Source organism: Pseudophryne corroboree, chromosome 7, assembly GCF_028390025.1.
Source record: "Pseudophryne corroboree isolate aPseCor3 chromosome 7, aPseCor3.hap2, whole genome shotgun sequence".
NCBI lineage: Eukaryota > Metazoa > Chordata > Amphibia > Anura > Myobatrachidae > Pseudophryne > Pseudophryne corroboree.
Window position 1 is genome coordinate 308388969 of NC_086450.1, and position 18746 is coordinate 308407714.

General features: G+C 47.9%; 1 protein-coding gene across 3 annotated transcripts in view; it reads right to left on the reverse strand.

Moving 5' to 3' along the window:
* The window catches only part of USP7 (ubiquitin specific peptidase 7), a 309008-nt gene that overhangs the window by 72057 nt on the left and 218205 nt on the right, over positions 1-18746 (reverse strand). For all 3 annotated transcript variants that reach the window (XM_063934275.1, XM_063934274.1, XM_063934273.1), the window contains 2 exons: positions 12508-12600; positions 12162-12229 (listed from right to left, as the gene is read on the reverse strand). In XM_063934275.1, the coding sequence (XP_063790345.1) occupies positions 12162-12229; positions 12508-12600 (161 nt within the window). The remainder of the gene's footprint in view (positions 1-12161; positions 12230-12507; positions 12601-18746) is intronic.

The window sequence follows — 18746 nt, forward strand, 5'->3', positions numbered from 1 at the left end:
TGGAAGACTTCTGGGTGAAGTCCCCACTCTCCCGGGTGAAGGTCGTGTCTGCTTCCCAGTTGTCCACTCCCGGAATGAACACTGCTGACAGTGCTATCACATGATTTTCCGCCCAGCGAAAATCCTTGCAGCTTCTGCCATTGCCCTCCTGCTTCTCGTGCCGCCCTGTCTGTTTACGTGGGCGACTGACGTGATGTTGTCCGATTGGATCAATACCGCCTGACCCTGAAGCAGGGGTTTCGCTTGACTTAGGGCATTGTAAATGGCCCTTAGTTCCAGAATGTTTTTATGAAGAGATGTCTCCAGGCTTGACCATAAGCCCTGGAAATTCCTTCCCTGTGTGACTGCTCCCCAGCCTCGCAGGCTGGCATCCGTGGCCACCAGGACCCAGTCCCGAATGCCGAATCTGCGGCCCTCTAGAAGATGAGCACTCTGCAACCACCACAGGAGGGATACCCTTGTCCCTGGTGACAGGGTTATCCGCTGAAGCATCTGAAGATGCGACCCGGACCATTTGTCCAGAAGGTTCCACTGTGCGTGGAATCTGCCGAATGGGATTGCTTCGTAGGAAGCCACCATTTTTACCCAGAACCCTTGTGCATTGATGCACTGAGACTTGGTTCGGTTTTAGGAGGTTCCTGACTAGCTCGGATAACTCCCTGGCTTTCTCCTCCGGGAGAAGCACCTTCTTTCTGGACTATGTCCAGAATCATCCCTAGGAACAGAAGACAAGTCGTCGGAACCAGCTGCGATTTTTGGAATATTGAAAATCCAATCGTGCTGCCGCAACACTACCTGATATAGTGCTACACCGATCTCCAACTGTTCCCTGGATCTTACCCTTATCAGGGAATCGTCCAAGTAAAGGATAACTAAAATTCCCTTCCTTCGAAGGAATATCATCATTTCGGTCATTACTTCAGTAAAGACCCGGGGTGCCGTGGACCATCCCTACGGCAGCGTCCGAACTGATACAGTTCTGTACCATAACCTGAAATACCCTTGGTGAGAAGGGTAAATTTTGACATGAAGGTAAGCCTCCTTGATGTCCCGAGACATCATGTAGTCCCCTTCTTCCAGGTTTGCAATCACTGCTCTGAGTGACTCAATTTTGAATTTGAACCTCTGTATGCAAGTGTTCAAAGATTTTAGATTTTAAAATCGGTCTCACCGAGCCGTCTGGCTTCGGTACCACAATAGTGTGGAATAATACCCCGTTCCCTGTTGCAGGAGGGGTACCTTGATTATCACCTGCTGGGAATACAGCTTGTGAATGGCTTCCAAAACTGCCTCCCTGTCAGCGGGAGACGTCGGTAAAACAGACTTTTGGAAACGGCGAGGGGAATACGTCTCGAATTCCAATTTGTACCCCTGAAATATTATCTGAAGGATCCAGGGGTCTACTTGCGAGTGAGCCCACTGCGCACTGAAATTAATTGAGAACGGGACCCCACCGTGCCTGAATTTGTAAAGCCCTAGCGTCATACTGAGGGCTTGGCAGCGGCGGAAAAGGGTTTCTGTTCCTTGGAACTGGCTGATCTCTGCAGCCATTTTCCTCTCCCTCTGTCACGAGCAGAAAAGAGGAACCCTTTTGTCCGCTTGCCAACCAGGACTGCGCCTGATAATACGGCGTCTTATTTTGAGAGGCGACCTGGGGTACATCCCCTCTTTTAAGGCAATACTTCCAAATGCCGTTTGGAATCCGCATCACCTGACCACTTTACTGGAATAATTGGACAACGCACTTATACTTGATGCCAGTCGGCAAATATTCCGCTGTGCATCCTGCATATATAGAAATGCATCTTTTAATTGCTCTATAGGCAATAATATTCTGTCCTTATCTAGGATATCATATTTCCAGTCAGGGAATCCGACCACGCCAACCCAGCACTGCACATCCAGGCTGAGGCGATTGCTGGTCGCAGTATAACACCAGTATGTGTGTAAATACATTTTAGGATACGCTCCTGCTTTCTATCAGCAGGATCCTTAAGGGCGGCCATCTCAGGAGAGGGTAGAGCCCTTGTTTTTACAAGCGTGTGAGCGCTTTATCCACCCTAGGGGGTGTTTCCCAACGCACCCTAACCTCTGGCGGGAAAAGGTATACTGCCAATAACTTTTTAGAAAATATCAATTGTTATCGGGGGGAAACCCACGCATCATCACACACCTCATTTTATTTCTCAGATTCAGGAAAACTACAGGAAGTTTTTCCTCACCAAACATAATACCCCTTTTTTTTGGTGGTATTCATATTATCAGAAAAGTGTAAACTTTTTCCATTGCCTCAATCATGCAATGTGTGGCCCTATTGGAAATCACGGTCGTCTCTTCACCGTCGACACAGGAGTCAGTACCCCTGTCGGCGTCTGTATCTGAGGTAACGGGCGCTTTAGGGCCCCTGTATGAGACGTCTGGACATGCACAAGCTGAGTAGCCGGCTGTCTCATGTCAACCACTGTCTTTTATACAAAGCTGACACTGTCACGCAATTTCAACAGTACATCCACTCAGGTGTCGACCCCCTAGGGGGTGACAACACAATTTCAGACACTCTACTCCGTCTCCTTATCATTTTTCTCCTCATACATGTCGACACCAACGTACCGACACACAGCACACACACAGGGAATGCTCTGATAGAGGACAGGACCCCACTAGCCCTTTGGGGAGACAGAGGGAGAGTTTGCCAGCACACACCAGAGCGCTATATATATACAGGGATAACCTTATATAAGTGTTTTTCCCTTTATAGCTGCTGTATTGTTATATACTGCGCCTAATTTGTGCCCCCCTCTCTTTTTTAACCCCTTTCTGTAGTGTAGTGACTGCAGGGGAGAGCCAGGGAGCTTCCCTCCAACTGAGCTGTGAGGGAAAATGGCGCCAGTGTGCTGAGGAGATAGGCTCCGCCCCTTTCTCGGCGTCCTTATCATCCTTTTTCTGTATGTTTTGGCAGGGGTTAAATGCATCCATATAGCCCAGGAGTTATATGTGATGCATTTATTTTAGCCATATAAGGTTTTTTTATCGATTTATTGCGTCTCAGGGCGCTGCCCCCCCCAGCGCCCTGCACCCTCAGTGACCGGAGTGTGAAGTGTGCTTAGAGCAATGGCGCACAGCTGCGGTGCTGTGCGCTACCTTATCTGAAGACAGGATCGTCTTCTGCCGCCGATTTTTCCGGACCTCTTCGCTCTTCTGGCTTTGTAAGGGGGACGGCGGCGCGGCTCCGGTGACCCATCCAGGCTGAACCTGTGATCGTCCCTCTGGAGCTAATGTCCAGTAGCCTAAGAAGCCCAATCCACTCTGCACGCAGGTGAGTTCGCTTCTTCTCCCCTTAGTCCCTCGATGCAGTGAGCCTGTTGCCAGCAGGTCTCACTGAAAATAATAAACCTAAACTAAAACTTTCACAAAGAGCTCAGGAGAGCCCCTAGTGTGCACCCTTCTCGTCGGGCACAGAAATCTAACTGAGGCTTGGAGGAGGGTCATAGGGGGAGGAGCCAGTGCACACCAGGTGATCCTAAAGCTTTCTGTACGGTCGACCGCCCGTACACATGCTGCGGCGGCCGGCGGTGATTGACAGTGTACACGCCTGCCCAGTTCATGCCGTCACTCCCCGATGGATCGGGCAGTGTGTATGCACAGCACACTGCCCGATCCGTCCATAGATATATCTGCAGATCAATTGATCTGCAGATATATCTACTAGTGCAGGGGTGGGCAATTATTTCAGCTGAGGGGCCACTTGACATTTCCTGTCAGTATCCGAGGGCCACATACAAAATAGCAGCTCGCCCCACTTGCCAAAAATATAGGGACGTGGTTTCATGTGGAAGGGGTGTGGGCAAAAAATAATACAGATTCATATTAGGCTGCACAATAGTCTCCATTATTCAAATTGCGCCACTTACACACATTACGGCAGGTAGAGCCCCTTTTACACACATTACGGCAGGTAGAGAGCCTTTTTACACATTAACATTTTATTTAGGATAATTATTGTGCAGCAAGCAAATTATCCAGTGTCTTATGGCCCCTGGGGAAAGGTGCGACACGGTGACAGAACACGGTGGGGGTGACACGGTGACAGAACATGGGGGGGGGGGGTGTGTGACACGGTGACAGAGACAGAACACGGGTGTGTGACCGTGACAGAAAACGGCGGGGGTGACAGTGACAGAACACGGGGAGGGGGGGGTGACAGTGACAGAACACGGATGTGTGACACGGCGACAGAACACAGGGGGTGTGACACAGTGAAAGAACACGGGGAGGGGGGGTGACAGTGCCAGAACATGGTGGGTGTGACACAGTGAAAGAACACGGTGGGGGGGTGACAGTGACAGAACATGGTGGGGGTGACACGGTGACAGAACACGGGGAGGGGGGTGACAGGACACGGGGGGAGGGGTGACACAGTGACAGAACACGGTGGGGGTAACAGTGACAGAACACGGATGTGTGACACGGTGACAGAACACGGGGGGTGTGACACAGTGAAAGAACACGGGGAGGGGGGGGGTGACAGAACACGGTGGGGGTGACAGTGACAGAACACGGGGGGGGGGGGGGGGGGTGACATGGTGACAGAACATGGTGGGGTTGAAAGCGACAGAACACGGGGAGGTGACCTCACACAGACACACGCTTTCTTTCACTTTTCCCATTAACTTACTGATCTGGCTGGCAGTGGCAGGAAGGATGGATCTGTAGCAGCCTGGCTCTTGTCCCGTGTAGCTCCGCCCCCTGAGGTCCCGTGTAGCCCCACCCCCTCATCGGCACATAGCCCCACCCCCTTCTCGGCTGAACACAGCCGTTGTCACTGGGGACTCTGGAGGAGGCTGCTACAACGCAGCAGCAGGGGAGAGAGGCGCCGCTGGCAGCTTGGAGGTACTGCAGTGCAGAGCAATGACAAGCAGCTCAGCCGGTCGGGCCGCTTGTCATTGCTCGCTGGTGGGAGGCAGTGGGCCGGGCAGGATCGGTTTGCGGGCCGCATCCGGCCCGCGGGCCGTATTTTGCCCACCCCTATACTAGTGTGTACCCAACCTTAAGCTAAGCGACCCAATGACCTCGGTGCAACCTATTGGCCTAAAAACAATATTGTGAGGTGTTCAGAAATGAGTGAAAATGAATGTTATTGAGATCAATAATACTGTGGGACCAAAAGTACCCCCAAATTCTGTGATTTTAGCCGTTTTTATGTTTTTTCCAAAATCATCCAGCTCCAAAACCCGAAAGGGAGGTTTTGGCAAAACCAATCCACATCCAAAACACGAGAGAGGTTCCAGATCCAAAACACGAAAAGTGCCCACCGCACATCTTTAATTACAAGTAGGTTAAATTCATCATGTTCATAGTTATAGTGGTTAGCTGCTCATTTCATTAACTGGGTTAAAACTGGTGGTGAATCGTGTTTACCTGGATAAAAAAAAAAAAAAACCTCCCTGATTTTAAAGAACAAAAAAGGCACAGTAAATGCTATTCAAAAGGAGAGTTAACATTGTTAAATCTCTTTCTGCGAGGTACACTGGATTCCACAGGGAATAACATTGAGGTGTTGAGTTGAATCTTGATCCGAGGCACCAACAGGCTAAAAACTGCCCGTACCACATCCAAAAGACCTTTCTTTGGAAGACAAACCATGAGAGATGAAGGCCGGAACCACAATCTCTTGGTTAAGGTGGAACGACGACACCACCTTAGGCAGATAACCAGGGCGAGTACGGAGAACTGCCCGGTCACAATGAAATATCAGGAAGGGCAGATGACAGGACAAAGCGCCTAAGTCCGACAACCTCCTAGCAGAGGCAATAGCCAACAGGAACAGGACCTTAATAGTAAGCCATTTCAGGTCTACAGAATCAAGAGGCTCAAAGGGAGACCCTTGCAAGACGTCAAGGACAACGGACAGATCCCATGGAGCCACAGGAGGGACATATAGGGTGTTCTGCGGATACAACCTTCCTAAGTGAATGTATGAATGTCAGGAATAGACGCAATTTTTCTCTGAAGGCCCAAGTCCAGGCCCTGTTGCAGAAAGGCCAGAAGCCATGAGGTTCTGAACTTGTAAACATCGTATTTCTTAGCAGCACACCAGGTGAAGTAAGAGTTCAAGACCCTATAGTAAATCCGAGCCAAAGCCAGTTTACGGGCCTCCAGCATAGTTTGGATGACCGCCTCAGAGAACCCTTTGGCCCTTAGGAGTGACGCTTAAAGAGCCATGCCGTCAAAGCCAGTCTGGGTAGACACAAGGGCGCTGAATGAGGTGGTCTGGGCGTTAAAGTAGAAGAGGATGCTCTATCGAGAGACCCTGCAGGTCTGAGAACCAATGCCGTCTGGGCCACGCTGGAGCGACTAAAAGTAGTATTCCTTCTTGCTTGAACTTCCGCAGAACCCTGGGCAGGAGTGACACCGGAGGGAACACGTATGGCAGACAAAAGTTCCATGGAATTGCTAGTGTGTCCACAGACTCTGCTTGAGGATCCCTTGTCCTTGATCCGAAGACCGGAACCTTGTGATTGTGTCAAGACGCCATCAGGTCTACATCTGGTAGGCTACACTTGTCCACTAGGAGTTGAAAAACCTCCGGATGAAGGCTCCACTCTCCGGTGTGTACATCCTGATGACTGAGGAAATCCGCTTCCCAGGTGAGAACACCCAGAATGAACACTGCCGATATTGCTGGCAGATGGCGTTCCGACCCATTTAAGAATTTTGGACACCTCCCTCATTGCTTGTCAGCTTAGAGTGCCGCCTTGATGATTTATGTACGCCATCGCGGTGTTGTCCATCTGTACTTGAACAGGCCTGTTCCTTAATAGAGGCAGGGCTAGTGTCAACCCATTGAACACTGCCCGCAGTTCCAGAATGTTGATGGGGAGGAGAGACTCCTCCTTGGTCCAGCGACCCTGGAGAGAGAGTGTGTTGCTTGAACACCGCGCCCCAGCCCCCAGACTGGCGTCCGTTGTCAAGAGGACCCAGTTGGGAATTTAGAAGGGATGGCCCCTGCTCAACTGTTGATCCTGGAGCCACCAAAACAGAGGAAAGTGGACCTCCAGAGTCAGGACCATCATATGAGACCTGATCCGCTGAGGCAGACCATCCCACTTGGATAGGATTAACCGTTGGAGAGGACGAGAATGGAATTGAGCAAACTCCACCATGTTGAAAGTCGACACCATCAGGCCTAGTACTTGCATCGCCGACTGAATGGACACTTTTGGGCGAGAGAGGAAGTATCTGATCCTGTCCTGAAGCCTCAGGACCTTCTCTGGAGACAAACAGCCTCTGGCTGTGTGTATCCAGTAGAGCCCCCAGGTGCACTATGCGCCATGCAGGGACCAGGGAGGACTTTTTCCAATTGACCAGCCACCCGTGGGCTGTGAGGAATTGAAATGTTGGAAGTGGCTAAGGACGACAATCTTGGGAGCTTGCCAGGATCAGCAGGTCATCTAGATACGGCAGGATCCCGATTCCCTGCTGACAGGGAAGATTAGCTGTCATCACGGCCATGACCTTGGTGAAAATCCAAGGGGCCATGGTCAGTCCAAACGGCAGAGCCCTGAATTGATAATGGAGGTTGCCAATAGCAAACCGGAGATATTGCTGATGTGAAATGGCAATAGGAATATGCAGGTAAGCATCCTGTATATCCAGGGATACCATGTAGTCCCCAGGTTCCATGGCCAATACAATGGAGCGCAGTGTTTCCATACAGAACTTGGAAACTCTCAAAAACTTGTTCAGTGACTTGAGGTTGAGAATAGGCCGGAAAGACCCATTGGGTTTTGGTTCTAGAAACAGGGTCGAGTAGTAGCCCGTCCCTTTTTGAGAGAGAGGCACCGGCACCACCACTCCTGTCTCCAGGAGGGATTGGACAACCAAGTGTAGAGCTTGCACCTTCAACGAGTCCGATGGGATGACCGTTGCGCAGAACTGGCGAGGGAGACCTCTCTTGAAAGAGACTGCGTACCCGTGAGAGACAACTTCCTGCATCCACGTGTCTGAAGTGGTCCTTAATCAGACCTGGGTGAACTGCAGGAGTCGGGGTCCCCCAGGGGTAGGCCCGCCCCGTCATGCTGCAGGCTTGTCCTGTTTAAAAGCAGGCCAACAGGCAGCGCAGGATTGTTTAGATTTGGGCTTACCGGCCTTGGAAGTACGAGGCTTGCTCGAGTACCCGTGACCCTTTGATTTATCTGAAGTCCGAAAGGAACGAAAAGTAGTACTTTAAGCTTTCGGAGCAGGAGGAGTAGTATGAGGAAGGCACAAAGACTTAGCAGAGGCTAAGTCCGTCGCGATCTTATTAAGATCTTCTCCAAATAGGATGTCACCCTTAAAAGGGAACACCTCCAGAATCTTCTTGGAGTCTAGGTCCACCTTCCAGGACCGCAATCATAGAATCCAGCGAGCCAAAATAGACGCAGTGAACACTTTGGACGCCAGAATACCTGCCTCAGAAGACGCCTCTTCAATATAATGGGAGGTGGTGTTAATATAAGACAGACACTGTTTGGCAATGTCAGAAATATCCTGAGATAGCTCCTCCTCCAATACCTGGACCCACACATCAATAGCTTTTGCAGCCCAGGAGGCCGCAATAGTGGGCCTGTGAATTGCCCAAGTTAGGGAATAAATACACTTCAGGCATCCCTCCACACGCTTATCTGTCGGTTCCTTCAGGGAGGTTACAGTGGTGACAGGCAGAGAAGAGGAAACCACAAACCGGGCGACATGAGAGTCAACCGGTGGTGGAGTTTCCCACTTGTCAACTCCGCATGGATAGGAAAACGAGCCAACATCTTCTTGGATAGGGAAAACTTCTTTCCTGGGGAGACCCAAGCCTCTTGACGCATGTCAATTAAAAGGTCAGTGAGGAAAAACTACTTTTGCCACTTTCTGACGCTTGAATTTATCAGGCTTTTTTGATGCAGTAGTGGGATCAGCTTCATCAATCTGGAAAAAAATTTTGATAGCTAGCACTAATTCAGGGACATCAACCTGAGGTACATGCTCCCCATCAGAGGCCGCAGAGTCAGAATCAGACGGATCAGTATAGGTCCCATCTTCATCAGAAGAAGTAACTGAAACATGAGTGGATTGAGAGGAGGAAACCAGACGCTTAGAGGGCCCCTTAGCCCCAGAGGGCTGAGCTGTAGACTTCTCTTTAACCAAGGAATTATTCAAAATCTGTATCTGGTTAGATAGTGTGTCTGCCCAAGGTGGATTAGCTACAGGGACAAGTTGTGGCTGCAATGGCACAGGAAGTCTCACAGGGGAAGTAAGACGTGTTACCAAAGTATTTAACATACAAGAGAAAGCAGCCCAGGGTGGCTCTTGGTTGGCCACGAGGGCCACAGGTGGAGTGGGAGAGGTAAGGGACCCAGCACCCACATCCCCAGTAAATCCGTGGGAGCAGCACTGCCTGATGCACGAGCGTCCATGTGTGGCAGACATTATGAGGAATGTAGCCGTGGGGCACACAGTACAATATAGCGAAACAATAGGAATACCGTAATCCCCTGATTTATGTGCCAAAATACACTGAGATGTATAGACTGTGTAGCACTATAGAGAAGAAAAAAAAAAAAAATTTACACACACACATACACACAAATGTGGACCCTGACACACTTATCCTCACAGGGCTGAGAATATAGTGATAGCAAGGGTGTGATACACATAAAACGAGAGCACACACAGAACCCATATGGCCCACTCAGTCACAAACACAATGCAGGAGTAATGTACACAACAATAATACTGCACTGGAAAGGCAATTTACATATAATAGCAGATATATATATGCAGAGATAACAATGCACAGAAATACTGGGATGTATATCACAGAATAATTGCACCACCTATTCTGTTAGAAGCACACTCATTTCTTAACTAACGCTGTCTATATGACATGTAGAATACTCGTGTCTGTATAAGCACGGCGCTGTGACAGGCGGCTATACAGAGGAGACAGCACCCAGCAATCCCGTGGAGAGCAGCCCTGAAGTAGAAATGGCGCCTGGTCTTAGCCGTAAGTTGAGGGAGAAAGTGAAAGCAGCTCCAGGGCGGGAACATCTGCGGGAGATGGCGCCCGGAGCTGGGGTGAGGGGTTACAGGTAAGCACTCTACCCCCTTTTGCTGGACTTCACCACCGGTATAAAAGGAGCCTGTATAAAAAGTAACCTGTACTCCTATAGCCCTGGTGAATATAGTGGGGTCCCTGAGCCGTACAGTGTCAACGCCAGCCGCGCGGTCCATCTCCTAGAGACCGCGATTTCAACCCGGCGGGTCGCACCTCAGGGACCCTCTTACCTCCTCCCCATGTCCTGCAGCCACGCAATCTTGGAGATGAGCAGCGGCAGTGTGCCAAGATACCGGTGCGCCTCCGCTGTAAGTACCCGGGAACCAAGCCACGGGAGTATACAGCGCCACAGAGGGGAGGTGATAGAGCCGCAGCACAGCATGACATAAGTGCTGCTGCTCGGTCTTCAAAAAGATTTCTTCTTCAATTCTTCAGGGCTGCCTAACGCAGCCCTCTCCGGTTAGTGACCTGCTATGCAGCACCAACTTTAAAACTGAGCTCCTATGCACGGAGGAGGGGTTATATAGAGGAGGAAGTGCAGTGCATCCTGGGAACAGTCAAAGTTTTTAACCTTTTGGTGCCTCGGATCAAGATCCAACTCTACACCCTGATGTTTTTCCCTGTGGAATACCAGTGTACCCCGCTGCAAAATGTAGTACATAATGTAAGAGTGCATGGAATACTGTTTATTGTCAGTTGGTTTTGAATATGATATCGCCCGGATTGCGTCCATTTATAGTCAATTTCTGAAGTTTTGCATCACGTGGCGGGTCATCTCCGGCGTTACCGATGCAATTTCTTGACAAAGCTCACTTTCATTAATCTGGCCTCAACAACCACCCGAAATTTCATTACTGGGAAGAACACAATACTCATTAGCTTCATGAAAGGCCTCTAAACAGCCAATGGGGACATCTGAAAGTTGAGTTCTACAAACACTGACAAGGAACCATTAATAAACTGAAGGCTACAATACGCCAAGAAATACTGATACATTCAAAACCAATTTTAAAAAAATAAATAAAAAATGTACTCCATGCACCTTTAGATTATGTGCTAAAAAGTATGAATAGCATTTACCTTGCCTTTTTCTTAACCTTTAAAATCTGTGTGTGTGGTGTGGGGGTGGGGTGGGGGTGTTGTTGACTCACCCCGTATATTTACAAATTACTATGTACAGCAGGGCTGCACAGCTTTGATGTGTGCAAGTGACATGATGGGAGAGTACTATCTGGCGGGCTACATCACACGCTTGCCATCTCCTAGACCTAGAATAACCAACATCCACCTCCTACTAGATCAGCATAAGTGTGGGGGAAAAGAGCCCTAAGGCTCACTTTGTGTAATGTTTGTTTTTCTATGAATTGAGATCAAAGGGTGCAGAATTCTTTCTGCTGTGTATCTCCAATGCAGAGGAAGAGGAGAGAGAAGGAAATAAATAGACCTGAAGCAAGCAACATACAAAGGCTATTTTTGTGAGCAAGCATTGCCACCACTGCTGAAATATCTTCTCTACACCCCATCACATCCCCCCTGCTGCTTTAGCATCTTTCCTACTCTGATCACCAGCTACTATTTATACAGAAATGGAATAACCAGTCATTGGCTAATAAAGCTGTGAGTTCAGGAGTGAAGGGGACATTAAAAAAAAAAAAAAACACACACACAAAACCCCTGCTTACTACTTATACAATACTTCCAGCCAGGAACAGCTGATTGTCTGCTTACTAGTCCATTGCTTCCAATGGTCAAATGGCAGGAGCCATATATTCTTCCTGAACTTTGTAGTTGCCAGTAACCATCTGTGAAGTAAGCAGAGGGGGCTAGTGCGTGACCAAATCCTAAGTATTGTCTATGAGCCAGCTAATTTGTACTGGGAAACCAAACAGTTGTGTGCCCCGTGTTATTCTTTAAACAACGACCACAATCAGCCCATGGCAGCAAAGGATATGTCAAATAAACTATTTATGTTAATGAATAGTAAATGCATTTTAAAAGTAAGAAGAAAAAAAAACCACTATGAAAAACCAAAAACTATTGAGTTACACTGCAGATGAAAAGAATGTTTATTTAGTTTTACCTCATAGAGGATAAGATTAGTTCCTTGCGGAAACCCAGCTCTCTCGCACATAACTGGCAGTAGGTCACCTGTAGGGAAATGGGGTGAGTTAGTAATACAGAACCAACAATTTCTCAAAACATTTAGCTGGGGCGCAATTCAATTGAGGGCAAAGGGAGCAAATTGCTGTGATGGTTAAACGCTGGCAATGGCAGCTCTTCTCTCAACCCTACCCTATGGGGTAGTGAACACTTTTGTGCGAAATCCTGCTGCCTTAAAGCGTGGCGACAGCCACACTGATTTGGGATGGCAAATAGATTTGTCCACAATTGAATTCACCTGGAAGTCTAAGTTGCAAGAGACTTACGTATTTTACAGGAAATGGGGGTGTAGATATGTCCACAGTAATTTAAACTTCGGCTTTTTGGATCATACATTTTTAAAAACAGCATAACATCATCTGTGGAAGAGAAACCAAGATTAACAAAAATCAGAAAGTAATGGTGACAAACACTGCACAGCTGTGAGATTTGGGGAAAAAGTGAAAGAAAATGTAAAACAATCTATTCAGAGGACGCTTCATTGTTATCAGGCACAAGAGGGACATATACGTCTCCCAAACATCTGTTCATGCAATACAAAAATGGAAAGTATGGAGTAGAGAATACTAAAAAAGCTGCATGTAAAAGGCATCCTACATTGTTCCCCAAATAAAACCAGCTGCAACTTAGTCCTACAAAGGGTTGCATGAAAATGTGAATTCAATTGTTTTTTTTTTTTCTATTGAAAGGGTTGGTTCAGAACACAGCTATCTAAGGAACAAAATCTGAGTTTATAACCTACACTATGATATTTTTAATTCAGTAACCAAAAATGTACAAAAACAAAAGTCAAGCAGCTCTGCTGAAGGAAGGTTACATAGTAAATGCAGATCTGCAAAGACTACCCCCATTTAAGGTAAAGCAATTACTTTTTAAAAGCTACTCAAGAAATGAGGATTTTGGTACTTACCAATAAATCCCTTTTTCGGAAGCCATAGGGGACACTGGCACAACTTCAAGACTGTGGGGGTGATGGTGGCTTACAGGGAGCTGGCACTTTAAATAATCTAAGAAGTGAATAGGGTCCTCCCCCTCTATTCCCCAGTTATGAATTAGCCGACAGGAGACGGGAACAAGAGAACAGAAACTAGACGAGGGAAGAGCGCATAAGAAGAATTAAACAAAACAGAACAAGGAAGGCAAGAGTACAGCGACGGGCGGGCAGCCAGTATCCCCTAAGGCTTCCGAATAAGGGATTTATTGGTAAGTACCAAAATCCTCCTTTTTCTGTCAGCCACTAGGGGACACTGGCACAACTTCAAGACTGTGGGGACATCCCAAAATTTCCCCCCTGGGCAGGAGATCACTGGGGACCTTACAAAACAAGACAGCCAAACCGTGAAGACGAAGCCGCAAAAGTATCAAACTTGTAGAATTTAGCACATGTATGAATACTGGACCAAGTGGTTGCACGACAGAGTTGAGACATGGTAGCCCCCCTACTAGTGGCCCACGAAGACCCAACTGAACGCATAGAGTGGGCAGCAATGGATACTGGCGGTCGCCTAGACTGTTGGAGATAGGCAGTCAACTTAATCCAGCGGGCCAGGGTCTGCTTAGTAGCAGGCCACCCGCGATGAGGGTCATCATAAAGCACGAATAAAGCATCAGACTTCCTGAAAGGAGCAGTCGGCTCTACGTAAATCTTCAAGGTCCGCACTACATCCAGACAAGGTGTCCCAGAATCGTCCTGCAAAGATGGAAACACAATAGGCTGACTGATGTGAAAAGCAGACAACCTTGGGAAGGAAAGAATCGTGATCTCAACTCCGCCTGATCAGGGTGAAAAAAAAAAAAAAGGGGGGGGGGGGGCCTGCAAGACAAGGCACTTAATTCAGAAACCATCCGGGCTGAAGCTATGGCTAGCCAAAAAGCAGTTTTCCAAGTAAGATAAGGTCAGCTTCTTCCAAAGGTTCAAAACAGGTTGACTGTAGAAATTCCAGCACCAGATTTAAAATCCCAGGTAGCTGTAGGTGGAACAAATGGAGGTTGTACCCGTAGAAACCCTTGTAGAAAGGTTTGCACATCCGCCAGGAGTGCTAGACGTTTCTGGGGGAAAAAAAAAAAGATAAAGCAGAGACCTGAACCTTAAGGGATCCTAGACGAAGTCCGGAATCCAATACTGTTTGAAGAAACACTAAGAACCGTGAGAGACTAAAAGAATCTGATGGAAATCCTCTTCGATCACACCAAGCTATATACGATCACCAGATGCAATGGTAATAGGCTGCCGTAACCGTTTTTTGTGCCCGCAACATTGTGGGGATCACACATTCCAGAATTCCTTTTTTTTTCAGGATGTCTGCCTCAATAGCAATCCCATTAAACGAAGCCGTGGTAAATTTGGATGCATGAAAGTCCTTTGTTGGAGTAGATCCGGACGCAGAGGAAGAGGTCAAGGATCGTCCGTTAGAAGAAAGTGCAGGTCTGATTACCAAGCCCTCCGAGGCCAATATGGTGCCACCAGGATCACCGTCATTGACTCCCGTTTGATTCACTTGAGAATTTGAGACAATGGAGGGAACCGTAAACTAAGTCGTAGGGCCAAGGTATGGCCAGAGCGTAAACAGCTTACGCTTGAGGATCTCGGGATCTGGAGATGTATCTTTGAAGCGGATAATTGAGACGGGATGCCATGAAATCCACGTCTGGACACCCCAAGTGTTGTAACAGATCGTTGAACACCTCCGGGTGAAGTGCCTATTCTTCCGAATGTAGGTCCTGACGGCTGAGGTAGTCTGCTTCCCAATTGTCCACTTCTGGAATGAATACCGCCAAGAGAAATACTGCATTGCGTTCTGTCCATTGGAGAATGTGAGACACCTCTCGCATTGCCTGGCGACTGAGTTCCGCCTTGTTTGTTTACGTACGCTACAGCAGTTGCGTTGTCCGATTGAACTTTTACTGCCTTGGATCGAAGAAAGTAGGTGGCTTGTACCAGCGCATTGTAGATCGCTCTCAGTTCCAATACATTTATTGGCAACAGCGATTGGCCCATAAGAGCAGTGGCCCTGAAGATGGGAGTCCAACACAACCGCGCCCCATCCCCTGAGGCTGGTATCAGTCGTGAGGAGCGTCCAGTCCCACACACCGAACCACCTGCCCGCAGTGAGATTGTGCAGCTGGATCCACCTAAAGTTACGTCTCCGGAGTTAGACTAACTGTTGAACGTTTGGATGCGATCCAGACTATTGATGTAACAGGTCCGGCTGGAAAGGACGTGAATGAGTGTCCAAACTCCAGAGTTTCAAAAGCAGCTACCATCTTCCCAAGCAGACGAATGCATAAATGGACTGATACCTGTCGTGGCTTGAGAAAAGCCTGGACCAGTTTCTGTTTACTCAGAGCTTTGTCTTGTGGCAGAAAAACTCTGTACATTGGTGTCCAGGATCACAACGAGAAACTGGAGATGCTGCGACAGCTGAAGGTTGGATTTCTGAAAATTGATTATCCATCCATGTTCTACCAACACATTGTATGTTAATAGAGCATGCTCCTGGAGAATGAGATCGGATGGAGCCTTGAGGAGGAGGTCGTCTAGGTATGGTATTATTGTGATTCCCAATGATCTGAGGTGAGCAATCATCACTGACATGACCTTAGTAAACAATCTGGGTGCCGTGGACAGTCCGAATGGTAAGGCTCTGAACTGAAAATTATCCTGTTGAATCGCGAACCTGAGAACTGCTTGGTGAGGTTCCCAAATCAAAATGTGGAGATTTGATGGCTAGAGATAATAAAATTCCTTGGGTTCCAGGCTCGAAATCACTGAGTTGAGCGACTCCATCTTGAACCGGTAATAAAACAGAAACTGATTTAATGATTTCAGGTTCAGGATGGGTCTTACCGTATTGTCTGGTTTTGGAACTATGAAAAGATTGGAATAGTAACCCCTTTTCCGTTGACTCCGTGGTACCGCCATTAGCACAGCTGATTCTACTAAGGTTCATATTGCACCTTGAAGGGTTAAACGTTTGTCCAAGAAGGATGGGAAGACTTGTGGTAAAATATTTATTTGGCGGTAAAACTTTGAAATCTAACTTGTACCCTTGAGATGATGTTGCGAATCCACGCATTGTCGGATATTCTGAACCAGATATCCTGAAAATTTTGAAGCCGCGCTCCCACCGTACCCGAGCCCCGGTGGGAAGGGAGACAGTCATGCCACGTTCTTTTCTGTAGGCTTTGGGTCTTGACGAGCAGCGATTGGTTGCTTGCCACGACCTCTACCTCGCAAGGGTGTAGCTCTTCCGCTTCCTCTATAAGGTAGAGTGGAACGAAAGGATCGAAATGAGGTTCCAGTATAAGAGCGTTTAGACAGTGTTGGAAGGGTCGGTAAGAATGTAGATTTACCACCCATAGCTTGTAGAATTAACGTGTCTAGTTCTTTTCCAAAAAGAATGTCACCTGAAAACTGCCTCTGCCGCTCTTTTTGACTCCGTGTCTACTTGCCATGACCTCAGCCAAAGGGCTCTTCTGGCTGCAATAGTTGCTGCTGAGATCCTCGAGTTAACTTGTCCGATATCTCTAGCCGCTTCTCCCAAGTACATAGTTGATTCTTTAATGTGTTCCGCTTGGATAACTATGTCTTCTAAAAGAAACCCCCTCTAGTAAATCTTTAATCAACTTAGTGGCCCAATGCTCCACTGCCTTGTTCACCCAGGAAATCACAGAGGTTGATCTAAGTGCAACCCCAGCGGCCGAATAGATGGACTTCAACATGGTGTCCAACTTCCTGTCAGAATAGTCTTTCAAAGAAGTTGCTCCCGGAACAAGTAATGCAGTTTTCTATGACAACCTTGAGAGAGAGGAGTCCACTCAAGGTGACTGCTCCCTTTTATCTGTCATAGCCGATGGAAACGGATAAACACTAACGAATCTTTTGGGCATCTAAAATCGCTTGTCTGGGTTTTTTCAAGCCTCAGTCAGCTGATCATCCAGCTTCTTTGAAAAAGAATACTTGACCGAAGAACAGTGTTTTCTACCAAATAACATAGTAACTGGCGACTCCGGTGTTGTAGTCTCGGAAATGTTCAAAACTTGTCTTATAGCTAAAAATAAGAATTTACTTACCGATAATTCTATTTCTCGTAGTCCGTAGTGGATGCTGGGGACTCCGTCAGGACCATGGGGAATAGCGGCTCCGCAGGAGACAGGGCACAAAAATAAAGCTTTAGGATTAGGTGGTGTGTACTGGCTTCTCCCCCTATGACCCTCCTCCAAGCCTCAGTTAGGATACTGTGCCCGGACGAGCGTACACAATAAGGAAGGATATTGAACCCCGGGTAAGACTCATACCAGCCACACCAATCACACCGTATAACTTGTGATCTGAACCCAGTTAACAGTATGACAAACGTAGGAGCCTCTGAACAGACGGCTCACAACAAATAACCCGATTTTTTTTTGTAACAATAACTATGTACAAGTATTGCAGACAATCCGCACTTGGGATGGGCGCCCAGCATCCACTACGGACTACGAGAAATAGAATTATCGGTAAGTAAATTCTTATTTTCTCTAACGTCCTAAGTGGATGCTGGGGACTCCGTCAGGACCATGGGGATTATACCAAAGCTCCCAAACGGGCGGGAGAGTGCGGACGACTCTGCAGCACCGAATGAGAGAACTCAAGGTCCTCCTCAGCCAGGGTATCAAATTTGTAGAATTTTGCAAACGTGTTTGCCCCTGACCAAGTAGCAGCTCGGCAGAGTTGTAATGCCGAGACTCCCCGGGCAGCCGCCCAGGATGAGCCCACTTTCCTTGTGGAATGGGCCTTGACAGATTTAGGTTGTGGCAAGCCTGCCACAGAATGTGCAAGTTGAATTGTGCTACAAATCCAACGAGCAATCGTCTGCTTAGAAGCAGGAGCACCCATCTTGTTGGGTGCATACAATATAAGCAGTGAGTCAGACTTTCTGACTCCCGCCGTTCTTGAAATATATATTTTCAATGCCCGGACCACGTCCAACAACTTGGAATCCTCCAACTCGTTAGTAGCCGCAGGCACCACAATAGGCTGGTTCAGGTGAAACGCTGACACCACCTTAGGCAGAAAATGAGGACGCGTCCGCAGTTCTGCCCTGTCCGTATGGAAAATCAGATATGGGCTCTTATATGATAAAGCCGCCAATTCTGATACTCTCCTGGCTGAAGCCAGGGCCAGTAGCATGGTTACTTTCCATGTAAGATACTTCAGCTCCACCGATTTGAGCGGCTCAAACCAATGGGATTTGAGAAAATCCAAGACTACATTAAGATCCCACGGTGCCACTGGGGGCACAACCGGGGGCTGTATATGTAGTACTCCTTTTACAAAAGTCTGGACTTCAGGAACTGAAGCCAATTCTTTCTGGAAGAAAATCGACAGGGCCGAAATTTGAACCTTAATGGACCCCAATTTGAGGCCCATAGACAATCCTGTTTGCAGGAAATGTAGGAATCGACCCAGTTGAAATTCCTCCGTGGGGGCCTTCCTGGCCTCACACCACGCAACATATTTTCT